This window comes from Miniopterus natalensis, chromosome 1, assembly GCF_054644295.1.
Source record: "Miniopterus natalensis isolate mMinNat1 chromosome 1, mMinNat1.hap1, whole genome shotgun sequence".
Taxonomy (NCBI): domain Eukaryota; kingdom Metazoa; phylum Chordata; class Mammalia; order Chiroptera; family Miniopteridae; genus Miniopterus; species Miniopterus natalensis.
In genome coordinates this window covers 132,813,628-132,832,173 of record NC_142081.1, presented here as the reverse complement: position 1 = coordinate 132,832,173, position 18,546 = coordinate 132,813,628, and the positions used below count along the sequence as shown (strand labels likewise).

Sequence of the window (18,546 nt, the reverse complement as noted above, 5' to 3'; positions counted from 1 at the left end):
AAATACATATTCCCTGGCAGCACTCCAGAAAACTGGACTTCAGTGGTTCTGGTGGAGCCAGAAAAAAAGAGGCCAGGTGATTCCCAGAATCACAGGGCTTCAGGAATTCCTACATTAATCCTGACCGAGATCAGAGATCAGACCTCCAGGCTTGTCCATGGCAGGCATTTCCCCCCTCCTTTTACGATAAAATTTTTGTGCTCAGAGAGATGAGCTGGAAGATGAGGTGGAGGTATTTACGCAAGCACCCAACCTAAGTCTGCACACCCCACTCCCCTTCTATCTGGGATGGCCCTATAGCAAATAGCTTCACTGTGTTGTTATCACAGGCTTCTCTAGGTGGACAGAAGGACCCTTCTTAGTCTCCTTCCCTCTTATATCCACTCGACAAACATTTATTGCGCATCTAGCAGGTTCGGGTGTTGTGCCATCCCCACCGTGAACTGCGGATGGATGGGACCTGTATGAAACTATTGGGGTCACTGCACCCCAGCAGGGTGCTTCCTGAGACCACGTCCCTGATGGGCCCTTCTGGGTCAGCGGCAGGTAACTGGCACGAGGTTAAGCTCCGCAAGGAGTCAGCCTGTTCATCAATCCCCCTTCACACACACACTGGGTGCAAGTATGTTAGGTCTGGAGCTCCCAGCAGGGCTCAGCGCATCTGGCTGACTGCACAGGAACTCGGTTTCCTTAGGTAGGAACTTGGGGCTTATCTCCACCGCCAGACTTTCCTGCCCTCCTCCCGTCCAAGCCCGCGCTAGGGTGTCGCTAAGGTCCGCTCTAGAGTCACGTCCCTTCTCGTCCCCGCGTGAGGGCGCGCGCGGGCAACGGCGCGCCAGGGCCCCTGTGGAGACAGGGGTCAGAGCTTGTCGCGGACCGCAGCGACGCCTACGTTGGCCCACGAGCTAGGGGATCCGCTCCGAGTCCTTCCTCTGCACCTGAGGCTGGAGGAGAAACCTGGGGCAGCCTGAGGAACCGCTAGGGTTGCCGCGGCTCCGGGCGCCGCCCGGCGAGGAATCCTGCGGGCATAAGGGCGCGCGCCACGGCTGGGGTTCGGTGCCCTCCACGCGGCGCTCCCGCACAAACGCGCCGCCTCCCACCGCGGCGCTCTCTTCCACCTACACTGGTCCGTCCCCCCGAGGTGTGGCGCCCCCCCGCCCGCTGAGATCCCCAACACGAAGAACCCACCCACCTGCGATGCTCCCACAACTGAGCTGATCCCGCTCACCTATGAGGCTCCTCCCTTAGGCGATGCTTCCCACACCCCGACGACGCTCCCCCTCCTCGTAACGTCCCGCACACACGTGGGGCTCCGTCTGCGAGCGACGCACCCGCACCAGCCGCGCGCCCCGCCCCGCCCCGCCCCGCCCCCACCCGCACGCTCCCCGCGGAGCGGTTCGCCCTGGTCGGCGGCGCGCTGCCAGCAGGCCCCGCCCCGTGTGCCCGCCCCCGGCTGCCGATTGGCGCGCGCGGGGTGGGCGGAGCGAGAGGGTTCGAGCGGCGGCGGCGCGGGCGGGGGTACTGGCTGCCTAGCACCCGGCCGGGCGCTGTCTCCCGCCTGCTCGCCATGGACCCCAAGGGTGTCCCCTTGACCCCCAAAGGTTCCTACCGAAAGTTCCTGGAGCATCTCTCCGGGGCCGGCAAGGCCATCGGCGTGCTGACCAGCGGCGGGGATGCCCAAGGTGCGCGACCACCTCCCCGGGCCGGGGCAGAGGGGGGACCCCGGGGGGAAGGGATGAAGGAGCGTAAATGTGGGGACCCGGGGCAAGCGATGGGGGTACGGGGAGAAGACAAGCGTGGGAGAGCTGCTCGGCTCCCGGGAAGCGCAGGGGTACCTTCCGGGGGCGCAGCGGGCTGTGCGGGCTCGGCAGTGACGGCGGGGGCGCGGGAGGGGAGGGTAAGGTAGCAGAATCCTTCACCAGCAAGGTCAATTAATTTTCCACCTCCACGTTTATTTTTTAAATTGAACCTGGCGACGGGGCCGCCTGGACCGCCCTCGTCGGTCATTCTGGATCCGACTCGTAGGATGGGGCGGAGGACCCCCTGAAACGGGGACAGCTCGGCCACCTCCAATGTCCCGGCTCCCACCCGGTGCCGTGGGAGGAAACGGCCGGTCCCCGAAGCCTGACCTGAGGACTCGTGCCCCCTGCGCGGCGCGGGCGGGGTCCCCGCTGCGGACTGTGGGACGCGGCAGGGGGCGCGGGGGTCCCCAACCGGGATTGCCGGGCGTCAGGCACGCTTTACAATGACACCGGGAGATTTTTTTAAAAGGTTTTCCGCCGCTCTCATCTCCTTTCCCCTTCCGGCTCGTGACCAAACCGAAAACTAAAATGGGTCACTAGGCCTCCCCGCCCGCCTCCCTGGATGGGAAGGATCAGGAAGCGGGGGCTCCGGGACGCCCCCAGCGACGGGCTCGGGCTCCAGGCTTCCCCCCCGCCAACGTGGAGGCGGATTGGGGGGAGATGCGGGCCGGAGTCCGAGGCCCGCAGGCGCACCAAGAAAATATTTCAACCGAGTGGGGGAAGGAGTGACACGGCCACGCCCGGCAGTCGCCTTGGGTGCACGTGGGGGCTCAGGGGTGCGCAAGCAGTGGGCTTTCCAGATTCAGGCAAATCTCTGGGTGGTGCGAGCCAACCGCTAGCAAGGGGATCCACGTTTTCCAGGCGGATGTGTCCTTGGAGCCTTAAGGATCGTGCAGGCTGGCGACGTGTCCCGGAGCTGGCGTTTGGTTATATTTTCCCCTCCTTTGCAGCACACCCCCTCCCCAGACTAGTTAAAAGGCCCCGAGGCCTCATTTCCGCCTGTTGCGAGGCTACACACCAGGTGGAGGGATGCTTGGGTTAAAGGTCTGGCGCCCTCGCCCGTGCCCACCCTCCCCGAGACCTTCCCTTTGCCCTTGAGCGGGGCGGGGCTGCCCGGGTGCGGCAGGTCGGCTCGGTGGCGCGCGCCTACGTGATGCTCGGCCTGTCGCTGTCCGCGCGCCCCGCGCCCCGCGCCCTGCGCCCCGCGCCCTGCGCCCTGCGCCCTCGGCTCTGGGCACCTGGCCGAGGCGTCCCCTGAGCGTGTGTCCCAGACGAGACCCTCAGCCCTCTCGAAGGGGTCTGTCGCAGCGCCAGTCACCGCCCCCACCCCAGAGGCCCACGCTAGCCGGGCTGTTCTTATTTGATATCCTAGTGAAGTGACTCAGGGTATAAACATTTCAGAGAAAGAAAATGTTTGATATAGGAGAGGCTGGGATTGGGGAAATGGCAGGGTGAAATCGATGACATCACCCACGTTGCTTGAACGAACACCAGATGTGCCAGGTGGGGTGAGGTGGGGTCATGGTGCGGCTGAGAGTGGCTTCCCTGTCAAAGGCTTCAGAAGCACGTGTGTCTGGAGATGCCAGCACAAATGAGGAAGCTTCTTAAATGAATGGCATCCTGTCCCTCCAAAGAGACTAAAACGTTGGCACAGGAAGGGGAACTGGTCTTTTTTTAAAAAAAAATAATGTGTATATATATATATATATATATATATATATATACACACACACACACATATATATAATGTGTATATATATAATGTATATATATAATGTGTGTGTGTGTGTATATATATATATATATATCTTTATTGATTTCAGAAAAAGAAAGGGAGAGGGAGAGATAGAAACATCAATGATGAGATCGAGCCCTCAACCCGGTCATGTGCCCTGATCGGGCATCAAACCCTCGATCTCTTGGGTTCTAGGTGGATGCTCAACTGCTGAGCCACGCCCAGCTGGGGCTGGGGAACTGGTCTTAAGCCTCCAGGCTTCAAGGTCAGAGTTTCAAGGTTATTTTACAATTTAGGTGCTATGCCTGTTGAAGAAAAAAAACTATGGGTCATTCTTTTGAATCCTTGTCCAAAAGTTTGTTGAACTACCTGGTAGTTGGCCTACAGGAACTCTGGGTAATGGTGCAAAGGACAGAATCAGCATTTTCTGTTACTTATCCTGGCTCTGCCACTTGTGAGCAGTTATAAAAAGAGTTCATTCAGTTAGTCCACACCTCTTCTCAACGGAAAGTGTACTTTGAGAACAAAAATTCTATGAGGAGGTTGCTTGGTTGGCGTCATGTCAGGTTAATAGGAGATGGCAGTTCTCACCTCAGTGGGTAACATCACATTTGATGGCCTGATGCTCTCAACTGGTGCATCTGGGCTGTCCTACATTCCTGACAACCCACCATGGCCACTTGTCTCCGGCCCCTCCAGCCCCCTTCCAGGCAGGGCTTTGGCTGTTGACTGTTTTTTCTTGGACTTCATGAAAAATGCCAGATCTCCTATTTTGATTCCATGTTGGCTCTGCCTGAGCGTTTGGATGCATTTCTTTCTGAGGAAGCTCACCCAAGACATGCTCAGAGGACCTGGTCTTGGCAGCTGCAGATTTTCTGACCCTTAGAGTAGATTATTCCCAGAGATGTTTTGTACTGCCCACCATTCTTTCACCACTTGATCTTGATTCTAAATTAGATCAGTGTTGGATTTCCTCTGAGACAGAAGAATTTTACTCATAGCCATAGATAAAAAAGAGCATACTCACAACAAGAGCATGCTCATGTCTACATTTCCTGATAATGTTCTAATCAGCTGTGAAATTATGGTAAAATTTCATACTGAGACACTATAGCTGCTGTATATTGGCACCTTTTATGTATTAGGGGTTTTACAGGTCTTGTTTCCAGGCCTGATTACATGGCTCTGAGACATATGTGTCTTCATTTTGGAGGTGGGACAAAGACCCATAGTGAGATAACTGACTTAGCTAAGGTTATGAGGCATTTAGGCGGCAGTGGCAGGATTTAAGCTGTTTTCACAAGATCTGAATCTAGAGGTTTTCCAGTCTGTCGTGCTCTTAAGGGACCTTTCTCAGGTGAGGTTGTAAAGTCTAGTTAATGCTCCAAAGTGAGCAAAACCCAGTTTGCTCAAAATTATACAGTTTTTAAGCAGCTTTTTAGTGGAACAGAAAATGCCTTTTTACAGTGATAGCAATCACTTTAAAATACAGTGAGAGTGGCTAAAGTGATGTAACATTTGATTGCAAAGTGATGAGATACTTTTTATTCCCAATGGAATTTGCATTATATATATATTTTAAAAACATCATAAATCCCCCATCTATATTCCTGACCCCTTACCCCCACCCATTAGGGAAGAGTATTTCTAAGGCTAATTATTTTTTTCATTGTTTGGGTTTCTTTCGTTGTCACAGGGAATCTGCAAATTTAAACTGATTTTCATTTTAATCTAAAATAAATTCCACATTGCCAAATGGACAGGCTTAACCATGACTAAGTACCCACCCTCGAGCAAGATTGTGTCACGTACCAAAAATGACTCATCATCTCAGACACTGACTGTGGACTTCTGGAAGGTCTGGTAGGGCTGAGAGTTCTGAGCAATGGGGGTAAACCTTAAGGGCAGAGTGAACATGAAGGCTGAGTCCTTTTTTGCCCATGGCAAAATAAACAGAGTGTTCACATAAACCAAGTCTATATTAAGGCTTCCCATTAACAGTAAGAATAACTAAAGTTTAGTGATCATTGCTATGTGGCAGGCACTAATGCTTCATGTAGTAATTCATCCCCATTTGACACATGAGCAAGGGAGATTTGAGATAAGCCAAGTATACTTTGTACATCTCAGAAATTTTTTTTTTAAATATATCTTTATTGATTTCAGAGAAAGGAAGGGAGAGGGAGAGAGAGAGAGATAGAAACATCAATGATGAGAGAGTCATTCATCGGCTGCCTCCTGCACGCCCCCAACTGGGGATCGAGCCCACAACCTGGGCGTGTGCCCTGACTGGGAGTCGAACCTGGATCTCCTGGATCCGAGGTCAATGCTCAACCGCTGAGCCACGCCCAGCGGGGCTACATCTCAGAACTTTGAGATGTCATCTGCTAAATAGTAGGGCTTCAGTGGAAATGGGAAGGGGAGGGTTGGGACACAGGTGTCCTTCCCCAGTGTCTTTCTGGTGCCCAGCACAAGGGCTGGCAGCTCACTAAAGAGTGTGGGCCAATTCCTTCCTCTAGGCATTCTGGCTGTTTTCTTTTCACATGAAGTCATGTAAATGAATTAAATCTCTGCTAATCCAAACCACTTTTTCATCTCCTGAGCAATGTCTGGGGATGATGAATTCCTAGAGATTAGCAGTCGGAAATGTGAGGTAATGTGGACAGGGCCCAGAAGTCTGGTCCTTCGTTGAATGTGTATTTCTTGAACATTCTTTTGGGGCACCGCTTGGGTGTGTTCCTTCTGCACCTGTCCTGAGCTGTGCTGGCATTAGAGCCCAGTAAGATACAAAGGGCAACTGAGAACAGTGGGCCTCTCTCCTCACGGCTCCAGCACCTTATGGTCCTGGAACTCTGTACCTCTACATTGTGTTTGCAGTGTAATAATTTAACAAAAGTGATTGGGCCTAGCAGGCAGTGTGTTACAATGATAGTGTTAACCTCATGTATACTTTGGGGAGCCTGTGCAATTGCATAGTTGTCTACAAATGCAAACACAGCTGTGTGTCATTTTGTCATCTTTCAAAAAAGTATGTTTTCCCCCTTGGCTACAGAAAACTAAGAGCTTTGATATAGAACTCAAACTTTTTATCAGGGATAACTTGGGCCGCATGACTATGCTGTACCCATCTGGTGGGCTGTCAGAAGCAATTATAATTAGAGATATAAAGATAGTGCAGTGCCATTCTAAAAGCAGACATCAGGATACAACATGGTCCATCCACACAATTGTAATTGTGCTGAAAAGGTGTCCTGGGATAAAGAACAGACGGCCATGTGTTAAGAAATCAGTTGAGTCACTTTTCCAGTTACTCTCTTCACCCAGCTTCCTAAGGTGCTGTACTTTTATTCGTTACACAGTGTCTGCCAGCAGGCCCCTTTATTCCAGGTGTCTTCCCACCGGATACTTAGTATGTTGGGGATCACAGTCACTGTGCTCGTCAGGAGGGAAGAGGCAGCAAAGCCCCTGGCGGAGCAGCACCCTGAGTTTCTCTCTACCAGCAGTGGGATGGGGTCTCACATCCTTCATTTGAAAATGAAAAAAGTAGAATCACTCAACTCCTATCTTCCTCCTTCCCTCCCCCCTCCTATTTCCCTTCTCCTCAGTGAAAGGCCTAAGGCCACAAGAAGACAAGGTCAAGGAGGTGTGCAAAAGAGAAAAGCATGTCACCGCTCTGCCTCTGGCCCTGAGCCCCAGGGCTCACAGCTTCCTCTCTGTCCTTGGTGTGGGCCTCGCTGAGACTCCGACTGTGGTTTAGAAGGTCAATTGGAGGCTCAGGGATCCACTCAAGCTGCTGGTCCTGCTGGTCAGCTGAGGACCACACTTCAGTCCTGGGTCCATGGAGCATTTTGAAATCCAGGCAGCTCGGACCCTTCTAGCAGTTTCCTACGATGGCTCTCTGGCCAGGAATTTGACTGGATTGTAGTATAGGATCCAGTCTATAGAAAGGTGGAAACAAGTCATCCAGTCAGAAGTCTCTTTGGCTTAGAATCAGGGGTGGGGAACCTTTTTCTGCCAAGGGCCACTTGGATATTTATAACATCATTTGAGGGCCATGCAAAATTATCAACTTAAAAATTAGCCTGCTATATTTGGTCAACCATTTAATTAACTCACCCCTAATGTGATGGCTGGAACTGTTTCTCTTTGGTGAGGCCCTGGCAGGACCAGACCAAAAGATTTCAGGCCAAATATTCCCTACCCCTGGCTTAGATGATGTGGGAAAGGGTGCCCTAGGGTAACCCATGCAGGCAATCCTCCCCATCTTTTTAGCTCTGCTTTAATATCCAAGATCTTCTCTCCCTTTTCATTTAACTGTTCCACAAATTAACAATGGCCTCCTAGGTGAAGGCAGACATGGCCCCTGCTCTTGGGCAGTGGCACTGTTGTGGCCTGGTGCAGATATACATGAGAAGGAGGCAGACCTAGGGGAAGCCCTGGTCCTGAGAGGGCTCAGGGGCAGCCATTGTCACGTGCCCTCCACTTGACCTGGGGCAGCAATTGGGGGGTGGGGGTGGAGATGAGCCAGCAGGAGGCAGCCTGGTTCAGGGGCTTCAAGGAAGAGGTCAGGGACAGGTGGGCAAGGTTCCTGGGGAGGGGTAGGTGGTGAGGACTTTGGATTTAGCTTGTGTGACCAGGAAGCCATCTGGAGGCCTTGGCTGCCTCTAATAGGGGTGGTTTTATGGAGGAGAAAGGGGAGGGGAGAAGAGGCCAAGTCTAGGATATCATGAGGAGCAGGATTGGGCCTTAGGTGGAAGGTTTCAGGGGGGGATCTGGGCACCTGGCAGGACCCCCTCTGCATGGAGGAGGGGACAAAGGGACATGGGATGGGTTTGGTAAATGGAGGGTCTGGCCTCTGATAGGAGCTCTCTATGCAGCAGGAAGTACGCAGAGTATGGAGTGAGCAGAGGTAGAGGTTGGTCAAAGGACATTTTTTATAGCAGTGCTTATCCCAGTGACCCAGTGAGAACCAGCAACAGGAAATAGGCCACACTGGGTACTTGGAATGGAATATTCCCCACCTTTCAGGAGGAGCTTTGTGCTAATGCATTTGGCAAGACTTACACAGAATGTTCAATGGTAAAGGGCAGGCTCCAGAGCGCACTGCACAGTAGAAATGAGGCTTGGACGTGGAGCCCCTGCTCTACACAGGACTTTAAACCGTCTAGTCACGCTAAAAAAGTAGAAGAAACAGGTGAAGTTAATTTAAATGTCTATTTCATTCAACCCAATATTCCTATCCATAGTCAATATAAAGAGTATTTAGATAGTTCACTGTTCTTTTTCCCATACTGAGCCTTTGAAATTCAGTGTGTTGGCCGTGGTCTGACATCTGCAGTGGAGGCTGGGACACAGCGCGTGGCAGGCACACTTCCACCGTGGCCTTGACAGGCCTGAGTTGCTCGTTTCCAGATGTCCATTTGGCTGGCCTCCCTCACCTTCTTTGATTCTCCCTCAAAGAGCCAGAGGCCAGCACCAGCTTCTGGCGGAGAGCTGCAGCCCCCCTCTGCAGCCCACACTCCAGTCCCCAGCCTTGCTCTGCATTTTATTCTTCCCTCTTCTACCCTCCGAGTGTCATGTGATTATCATGTTATTGTTTACCAGCCAGAAGGCGCCCCACCAGGGCCAGCAGCTTCCCCTGATTTCTCAGTGACGTAGACAGCAGTGCCTGGCCAAGAGAAGATACCCTTTGCATCTCGTGTGTTGGATGCATGGACAAATAAATGGATGAAATGGATGGATGAGTAAAAACCCCCTTAGGGATTTAGCTAAGTTTTCTGCTGACTTTGAACACAAGACCCAGCAATGTGGATTGTGAATGAGGAGGAGGCGATTCCTCACTTGGTACCTTTGATTCATGGGGAAGCTAGCATCCTTACACAGTTCTCCTTAGAACTTGTTTTTTTCTGCCCATTCCTAAATGATCAAAGAGGGAAGCTTTATGGAGAATTGTAGTAACAAGAGCTACTAGCAAGGTGTGTTTTAATGCTGTTTTCTAACACATCCTACAACTTTGCTTTGGTACAAAGATGAAAACTGCATGTATTCAGGAAGAAGCCAGTAAGAGAGTTGAGCAACCTGACTTTATTTTTCAAAAAGGAGGTTAAATATTAAAATTAATTAGGAAATGGTTCTAAATACTGAGAAATATGCAGGGAACGTGGCTAAATGGGACCCATAAGGAGGTTTATCATACTCTTCAGATCACATAGGAAATAAAAGAATGAATCCCAATTACTTTTATCAGAATCAACATATTCTTTGTTTCTTATAAATTACTCAAAGTTTGAATTTACCAGAATTGAACCTTAGGAAGCATTTGGAAAAGGGCAGTCCACCCACTCCCTGACTTCAAGGAAGAAATCACTTACTTAGTGACCAGCTTACCTGCATGATGTTTTAGCAAGAAGCTGTTAATGTCAAGATAACAATCTAATAATCTACTCTTTCTATTTTATCTACACACTTCCTACTTAGCTCCTTTCTAGTTTTTTTCTGAGGTTTATTTTTGGTTCCTGTCATAGGACGGTACATCCCCTGAGGACTGGGGTTTAAATTTTTGCAAATGATGAAGACATTACTTTCCAAATATTAAGGTTTGTACTTGGTAGCAGGATTACATTGTCCCATGGAAACAATTATGAAAGTTGTTTTAATTCCCAGGTCTGGCTACCAAAAGCAAAGTGAATGGACCAAACTATGTTGAGCTGTTACTACAAAGAGCAGCTTGAGAGCAGAGCGAGAGGTCCCCAAACTGCCTGTATTCTGCATGGATGACACCTGAGCCCCAGGACAGTACTCTGTGAAACAAAAACAAAACCTGTTGGCCCTGCTCACCCAGAAGACTGTCAGACCCCAATACAGGGGACCCGTGTCTTGATCCCGTGTCATGTGTGTAAGAGGCCATGGGTGAAAACTGGCTTTTTCTGTGTTCCTTGATGCTTGTCCTCCAGGGTCCCTTCCTCCTCGGAAGGCAGGCGCCTGCAGGGCCCAGCCTCTGCAGCAGGTTGGGTCCCAGCTGTGCACCTTGTTGAAAAGGAGAGCTGGCTAACCTATTAGGCCCCACCCCAAACAACAAACAGGAGTGAAGGCCCTGCAGGCATTTTTTTTTTTTTTTTTTAACATCCCATTTGGTGATTCTAATCCATAGCCATTGACCTAGAGGGAATTAAGACACCTTTTAAAGTAAAATAAAATGGAGACCAAGGTTTATACACCAGCTTCACCGTTTGTTAATTTTGCTGGCGTGGCTGTCAATTTATCTGCTCAGAGCCCAACTTCCATATCTCCCCGGGAGCACCCAGGACCCTGCAGCCTAGGCTGCCTTGTGCATCAGCCCAGATGCTGAGTTACTCCTACTGGGCTGTGAGCAGACAGAGGACGCCCCTTAGGCCCAATCAGGAGGCTGCTGCTGGCTCCCAGCTGTGGGAAAGGCCAGCTGATTCCACTAAATCACAGGAATTAAAAGGGAGTAAAGCCTGTGAGGCTGGGGCCTGGTCCTCAGAGTGCAGTTCACTGCCTGGGAGCTTGGTGAAAAGGTGGTGCTCAGGGCCCTCCCTTGCCTAGGAAACCCCCCGGGGTGACGGGCAGGAGCCCCTACGGGAGGCCTGCTGCAGGAAGAGGGCCGACAGGCCATTTTCCTGGTGAGTACAGGTTCACACCAAGAGACAGGTGAGATTGAGGCCAAAGGGCTGTCTTGAAGGTTGTCCAGACCTCCTGGGACAGAGGTCAGAGTTGGGGCAGGCTTTTATCCCACAGGGGATCCCCTGGGCTCACCTCTGGATCACGTCCCCCCGTCTCAGTTTCACACCTGCCATTTCTTATCCACTTCTAAAGCCCCCCAATTTGTCTTTTTTTATTCTGCCTTTAGGAAAATCTTCCTTTCCCCACCCCCTCAGGAACAAGGGCTTCAGGAAGGGGGAAGGGGGCATGTTAACTCTGGGAATCTCCTGGAGATGAAGCATTGGTGCGGTTCAGCTTTTGGTGGTTGATTTACCAGTTACAGCGGCCTCAGTAGAGTACAGGCCTAGACCCATGGAGCCTTTTGGGAAGGACTCATTTATCAGTTGAGGTCTGAGGGTGGAGGAGGCTCCTTGCACACCTGACCCTGTGAACAGGGAAGTTGTGTCAGCTTGTAAGTGCCATAAACTGACACAGGTGTGAGCCAGGGGCGGGGCATCTCTTTCCTTCCTGGAACCAGAAGAGTCAGGCAGGGAAGTGTCAGGAAACCGCCCTGGATGCAGGAGCCCAGTCCTGGAGTTGGAGACAGGGCTCTGTGGCGGCCCTGACACTGGGACACGGGCAGTCCTTGGGCGCTGGGGGTTGTGCCAGGTAGCTGTAGCATGGGGTTCAAGGAGGAACGTACAGGGGGGCTTAGCAGGTGGGAATGGTCCCTTTGGGAGGAGATCTCTTCCTGAGGAGTCCGGTTTTATGCTGTCCCCCAAGGGCAGGCTGGCAAGTGGGGGAGAGAGACTTCTACCTGATCTGTGGTTGTGCTGTTAAGGCCTTATTTTTTTAGAGCAATTTTAGGTTCACAGCAAAATTGAGGGGAAGATGGAGTTCCCACGTTCACCCTGTCCTCCCCCTGCACACAGCCTCCCCCATCATGAACATCCCCACCAGATGGAACATTTGTTACAGCTGATGAGCCTGCATGGACACGCCATCGTCACCCAGAGTCCATAGTTGACATTAGGGCTCTTGTACATTCTGTGGGTTTGGACAAATGTATAATGACATGTATTCAGCATCTCACAGAGCAGCTTCACTGCCCTAAAACTCCTCCGTGTTCTGCCTGTTTGCCCCTCCTTCCCCCCAACCCCTGGAAACCACTGATCTTTTACCTGTACCAGAATCTATAATTTTTTTTAACCAAAACAATGTACTTATAAATTACTTGTATAATAAACAAAAGAGAAAAGGCTGTTTTAATCATTCTGACTATAGTGAGGATAATGTTAGAGGAAGGAAACAGATTTCAGGGGAAGCGTTGGGAGACATTTACGGGCACAGCTCTTGAGAGCATTAGTAATATCCAGCTTGAGCAACAGATAAGAGAGAATACAGGGGGAGGAAGAAAGAAGGGTAACATATGCCCGGCCGGGCGTGGCTCAGAGGTTTAGCGTCGACCTAGGATCCAGGCGATCGGGGTTCGATTCCCAGTCAGGGCACATGCCTGGGTTGCGGGCTCCAGCCAATCAATGACTCTCTCATCATTGATGTTTCTCTCTCTCTCTCCGTCTCCTTTCCTCTCTCTGAAATCAATAAAGATATATTTTTAAAAAAAAGAAAAAGAAAGAAGGGTAACATACTGCATCTTAAAGTACTGGCCTTGAGGTACTGGAGAGACGACCACCAATGAATTAGTAGGCTGTTCACATTCTTTGTGTAATAAACTAGGTTCGAACGGGAAGTAATGAGACTACCAAATATAAATATGTCCACATGTACATAGATAGTAGATAGATATCAAACATGCATTTATTTCCAAGACGTGTACCCGCCTCCCCAAGGCTTCTCAGCTACATGAATATTGTAGCCTTTCAAAGTTGTCACCTTTCAGAGGCAACAGCTTTATTCTAGCATTTCAGAACTGGCTCGACATAACTTGATTTTTAACCATCTTCTGAGCAGGCTTGCCACACAAATATGTGCAAACTCAGTCTCGGTGTCCGTCGGGTGTACTCCTGGAGCCACAGTGCCTTTCTTTTGTTATGTTTTTTATTCACCAAAAGTATCACTCAGTCAATGGTCCATGTTCAACATCCTTAGTCCTGACCTTTGTTTCCAAAATTTAAATTTATGAAGGAGGTGGATTGGAACCGTTGGGCATCCAGGAGCCGCTTGGGGGGAGTAGGCTTTGCTGTTCCTTCTGAGGCACAGGACAGCATCATCTCGGAAAAGAATGGCCCTCATTACTTGTCACATCTCTTCTGGCCTTAGCTCGTCAGCTAAGGTGATGATACAGAATTTGGCAGGTGTGAAATCTAGATTGTTCACTAGCTTTGGACAGTGGTTCCATGCACAGTGGCTGCTCAGATGGGGCTTCATCCGGGAGCAGGAGGTTGAACAGACTCCGATCACAGGCACTGCACAAAGCTGCTTTAATTTCCTTGAAGTCCTCTGAGAAAGTGTGGGAAATGTCCTAGATTTATCCTGATCAGGTGTCATTTATATAACGTTGGTTTAATTTTTCTTTTCATAAAATTGCGTGACTTGTTTTGTACTTAAGGCCACTGGTGAAATTTTTTTACACTGGTAGCTGGTGATGAAATTGTCTATTTTTCACCTCCTCAAACCACAGACCGATGGTCCTTTTCAGTACTATTTTCTTTGAATTTGGCTAATATAAATGAATACACCTGTCCTTTGTGTTGTTTTGTAACTAGAAGGAGCTGCCTGCAAATTAGCAGGCAGCTCCTGTCCGAGCCTGTGAGCAGAGCTATCCTCAGTTAAACCTGTGCCAGGCGCTTCTCCAGCAACGTTCACCTGTGGATGAGCCCACAAGCGCTGGGCTCTCTGCTTCGGGTTTTCTCTCAGTGCTGACACTAATCCTGGACACGTGTCAAGCCCATCCCTCATCTAGGAGCCTTCTGAGAGGTCGAGGTTTCCCGGGGTCAGGGCCAGCCGCATGCCTGCTCTCCCCTGTAACTGCTGTCCTGTCCTTTCCAGGTATGAATGCTGCGGTCCGCGCTGTTGTGCGCATGGGGATCTACGTGGGGGCCAAGGTGTACTTCATCTACGAGGTCAGTGCTGCATGACAGTCCTGCTTTCTCTGACCATCAGGCATCCCTGCCTCAACCTCACCCAGGGCGCTCATGCCTGCCGTGTCGAGCCCTGCTGACCCCAACCCAGGGTCAGCGGTGACAGCGTGCTCAGGGGCCAGCAGGGGATCCCAGGTCCCACCAGAGCTTACCTGGGAGGCCGTGCTCCCTGGGCCAGATGCCCCTCTGTGAGATCTGTGTTAGGGAGCCAGAGGTGGAAGGAGATGAGATGGACACAAAATGCTATTTTGATGTCAGCTGGTCTTGCAGGATTAATGATCTCAAACTGGTTTTACTTATTTGTAGCTCTCATTTCTTATAGAAATGATACAGTCACTTAAAATGGGGTTGAATTTGAATAAACTTGAGATAAATGGGAAAAAGGGGCCACCTTGAGCTTTTCATCATTAATGTATAACCCAGACCACCTCCCTAGGATCTGTGTATCCATTTACTTCAAAATGAGAAGTCTGAAATCCAACAGCAGTCCCGGCCCCTTATCTGCTACGTTTGAGGTCCTGGCCATTTAGAAGTGAATAGGGTTTTGGGGGCAAGGTACCGATATGGTTTGGGCCACATGATTTAGTTTAAAACTACTAGCAAAAATATAATTTATATTTAGATTTTAAATTTATAAAATGTAATAAAGCTTATAAAAAGGAAAGAAGAGAATATATTTTTAAAGGACTTAATTCCTTCAGGATCACTGTTAGTATTTGATACCAATTCCTCCCAGTATTATATATAGGAAAGACTGGAAGGAAATATGTACATTGCTAAAATTACAGCACATGTATTTTGTGTATTATGTTTCCTACCTGCCATTACATTATGATGGTTTTCTATATACCACATACATCCCACAACTATTGCTTTAAATGTCTATATAATATTCTATCACATTGATGTCTCAACATTTACCTGACCTTTTATTTACTGGGTCATTCCATTGCCAACCACTGGACTATTTAGGTCATTTGCCCATTTATCGACTATCATAACACGGCAAGATCCATATTAATATGTGAGGCTCTTCTATACCTTGTGTTATTATTGTGATCCCAAGGCACTGACTGAGTTAGAAGACATGGCCCTTATAATAGGTCTCGATGTAACTCACTAGTGACTTCTGAAACTTCTTCCAGCCCACCCTGCACCCCGACGCTGCACCCAAAAGCGGCGCTAAACCCACCAGTTTTGTGTGTGTGGCCCTCGTCTGACTCGCCGGAGCTGGCACTGGTTCCGGGGCTGTTTACTAAAGTCAGTTTCTCCTTTCGTGATGTGGCCTTTCATGGTCTTTGCTCATTGGCCTAAATAACCATTTGCTTATTGTTTGCTGCAAAGATGATTTCTACTGTGCTTTGGTTTGCTTTTTTACATTGTGGTTCTGTGGGCTTAGGGTTGTATTCGTCTGATTTGGGCAGTGTTAAAATGATGGGTCCAATCAAAGCAGTCCCAGACTGTTTTTCTGTCATTTTCCATTTGGATGTATTTAGGGTCAAATTGCCCTTGGGAATGTCTGTCCTGGGCTCCGCCCGGCCCGGCCCGGCCCGGCAGCTGCTGTCCCCTGTTCAGTGATGTGGAATGAGCACATTAGACCCAGGGCCATGCTCACCACTTTGATGTTTGCGTTTGCACTCTGATGACTGTTCTGCTTCTGCTGAGGAGCATGTATGCATGTGCACGGCTTCCTCTGCCCTTTAGTTTATTTGAGGGAGGAGAGGGCATTGCATTCTGCCTTTGAACTTGAGAGAAAACACCACACCTAGCCTGATGGCAGTTCCTAACACATGAACATGGTTTTAAGAATCTCTTGGGGGTTGGAGCAGCCTCAGGTCAGGTTCTGTTATAATTAACAAAATGTTTTCAGCTTCCATGAAGATGAATTCACTTAGACTTGTGTGTCCCGCATGTTCCCCTGGGAAGCTTTGATTTTACTGGCTGCTGGCTCCTTCCATTTTTGTGACCCTCCCAGGTGATGCTGCAGCCAAGCTGAGGTGAAGATCCCGCACCACAGAGATGCACTTGGTCTTTGTGATGACTTTGCGGTGTGTGCAGGGAAGGAAGTCATTTCAGTTATTTCATAGTTAAAGGAATTGGCTCGTCCTCATGGACAGTTCACCTTCCCCGTGTCACTATTCATCATGGCAGGGCTGGGAAGACAGCTCGAATCCCACATCAACCCCCCCAAAGACATTAATGTCTGGAGACATTTTGATTATCCCATTATTGGGGAGGTGCTACTGGCATCTAGGGGATGGAGGCCAGGGATGCTGCTCAACATCCCACAATGCACAGAACAGGCCCCCAACAAGGAATTATCTTGCCTAAGTGTCAGTAATTCTGAGGTCCAGAACCCTGCACTAAACCAAGGGCCAAATCTGTACTTGGTGTGAATGGCGGTATCCTTGGTGCGGCTGGGGCTGATGGTGTATGCCTGTTGAATGTTTGGGTACTGAAACTGACAAAGTCACTGGTTATCTTCAAGTCCTCCTCAGATTTAAGAGTTTTGTTGTCGTGTGTGTGTGTGTGTGTGATTTTTGAAATTAAAAATTTTTTTCAATTACAATTGACATAAAATATTAGTTTCAGGTGTACAACATGGTGGTTAGACAGTTATATAACTTAAACATGATCACCCTGATAAATCTATTACAAACTGACACGATGCATAGTTATTACAATATTATTCCCTTGCTGTACTTGACATCTCTGTGTACATTTTTATAACTGGCAATTTGTATTTCTTAATCCCTTCATCTTTTTCACCCACCGCCCAGCCTGCCTCCTATCCACAACCATCAAAATGGTTTTGATGAATTTATGAATTTGTATTTATGAATTTGTTTTTGTTTTGTTTGTTCATTTATTTTGTTTTTTAGGTTCCACATATACATCAAATCATATGGTATTTGTCTTTCTCTGTCTGACTTACTTCGCTTAGTGTAATACCCTCTAGGTCCATCCATGTTGTCACAGATGGCAAGATTTCATTTTTTATGGCTGAGTAATATTCCACTATATATATATATATATATATATATATATATATACCACATCTTTTAAATTTTAATTTTTAATTTTTATTGAATTATTGGGGTGACTGGTTAATAAAATTATATAGGTCTCAGATGTACAATTCTATAATACATCATTGTATATTGTGTTGTGTGTTCACCACCCCAAGCCAAGTCTCCTTCCATCGCCATTTATCCCCCATGTACCACATCTTATCCATTTCTCTATTAATGGACACTTAGGTTTCTTCTATATCTTGGCTATTGTAAATAATGCTGCAATGAACATAGGAGTGCATATGTCTTTTCAGGTTTCTTTGGGTAAATACCCTAAAGTGAAATTGCTGGATCATATGGTAGTTCTATATTTAGCTTTTTGAAGAACCTCCATACTCTTTTCCATAGTGACCACCAATTTACATTCCCAACAGTGCACAAGGGTTCCCTTTTCTTCCCATCCTCATCAATGCTTGTTGATATATTGATGATAGCTATTCTGACAGGTGTTAGGTGGTATGTCATTGTAGTTTTGATTTGCATTTTTCTGATTATTGACATTGAGCATCTTTTCATGCCTATTGGCCATCTGCATGTCCTCTTTGGAGAAGAGTCTATTCAAGTCTTCTGCCCATTTTTTAATTGGATTGTTTGTGTTTTGGATGTTAGTATGAATTCCTTATATATTTTGGATATTAGCCCCTTACCAGATGTATCACTGGTGAATATCTTCTTCCATTTAGTAGGTTGTCTTTTTGTTTCGTTGATAATTTCCTTTGCTCTGAAAAACTTTGCAATCCCATTTGTTTTTTTCTTTTGTTTTCTTTGCCTGAAGAGACATATGCAAAAAAATATTGTTAAGAGCAATGTCAAAGAGTTTACTGCCTTCATTTTCATCTTGGACTTTTCGTCTATAGTTTTATGGTTTTGGATCTTACATTTAAGTCTTTAATACATTTTGAGTTTATAACAATAAACTTGCTGTGAGTGCTTCCCATGACTATATGGTGTAAGAAAGTGTTCTGTTTCATTTTTTGCATGTATCTGTCCAGTTTTCCCAACATCATTTATTGAAGAGACTGTCTTTACCCCATTGTGTAGTCTTGCCTTCTTTGTCATAGATTAATTAACTGTATAGGTGTGGGTTTATTTTGGGGCTCCCTATTCTGCTCCTTTGATTTACATGTCTGTTTTTATACCAGTACCATGCTGTTTTGATGACTATAGCCTTG

General features: G+C 48.3%; 1 protein-coding gene across 1 annotated transcript in view; it reads left to right on the top strand.

The window, feature by feature from the left end:
• Nucleotides 1–1,546: 1,546 nt before the first annotated feature.
• Nucleotides 1,547–18,546, top strand: part of PFKP (phosphofructokinase, platelet) — a 62,016-nt gene continuing 45,016 nt past the window's right edge. The window contains exons 1-2 of the mRNA XM_087826004.1: nt 1,547–1,682; nt 14,209–14,282. Coding sequence (XP_087682130.1) covers nt 1,568–1,682; nt 14,209–14,282 — 189 coding nt within the window. The 5' untranslated portion in view covers nt 1,547–1,567. The remainder of the gene's footprint in view (nt 1,683–14,208; nt 14,283–18,546) is intronic.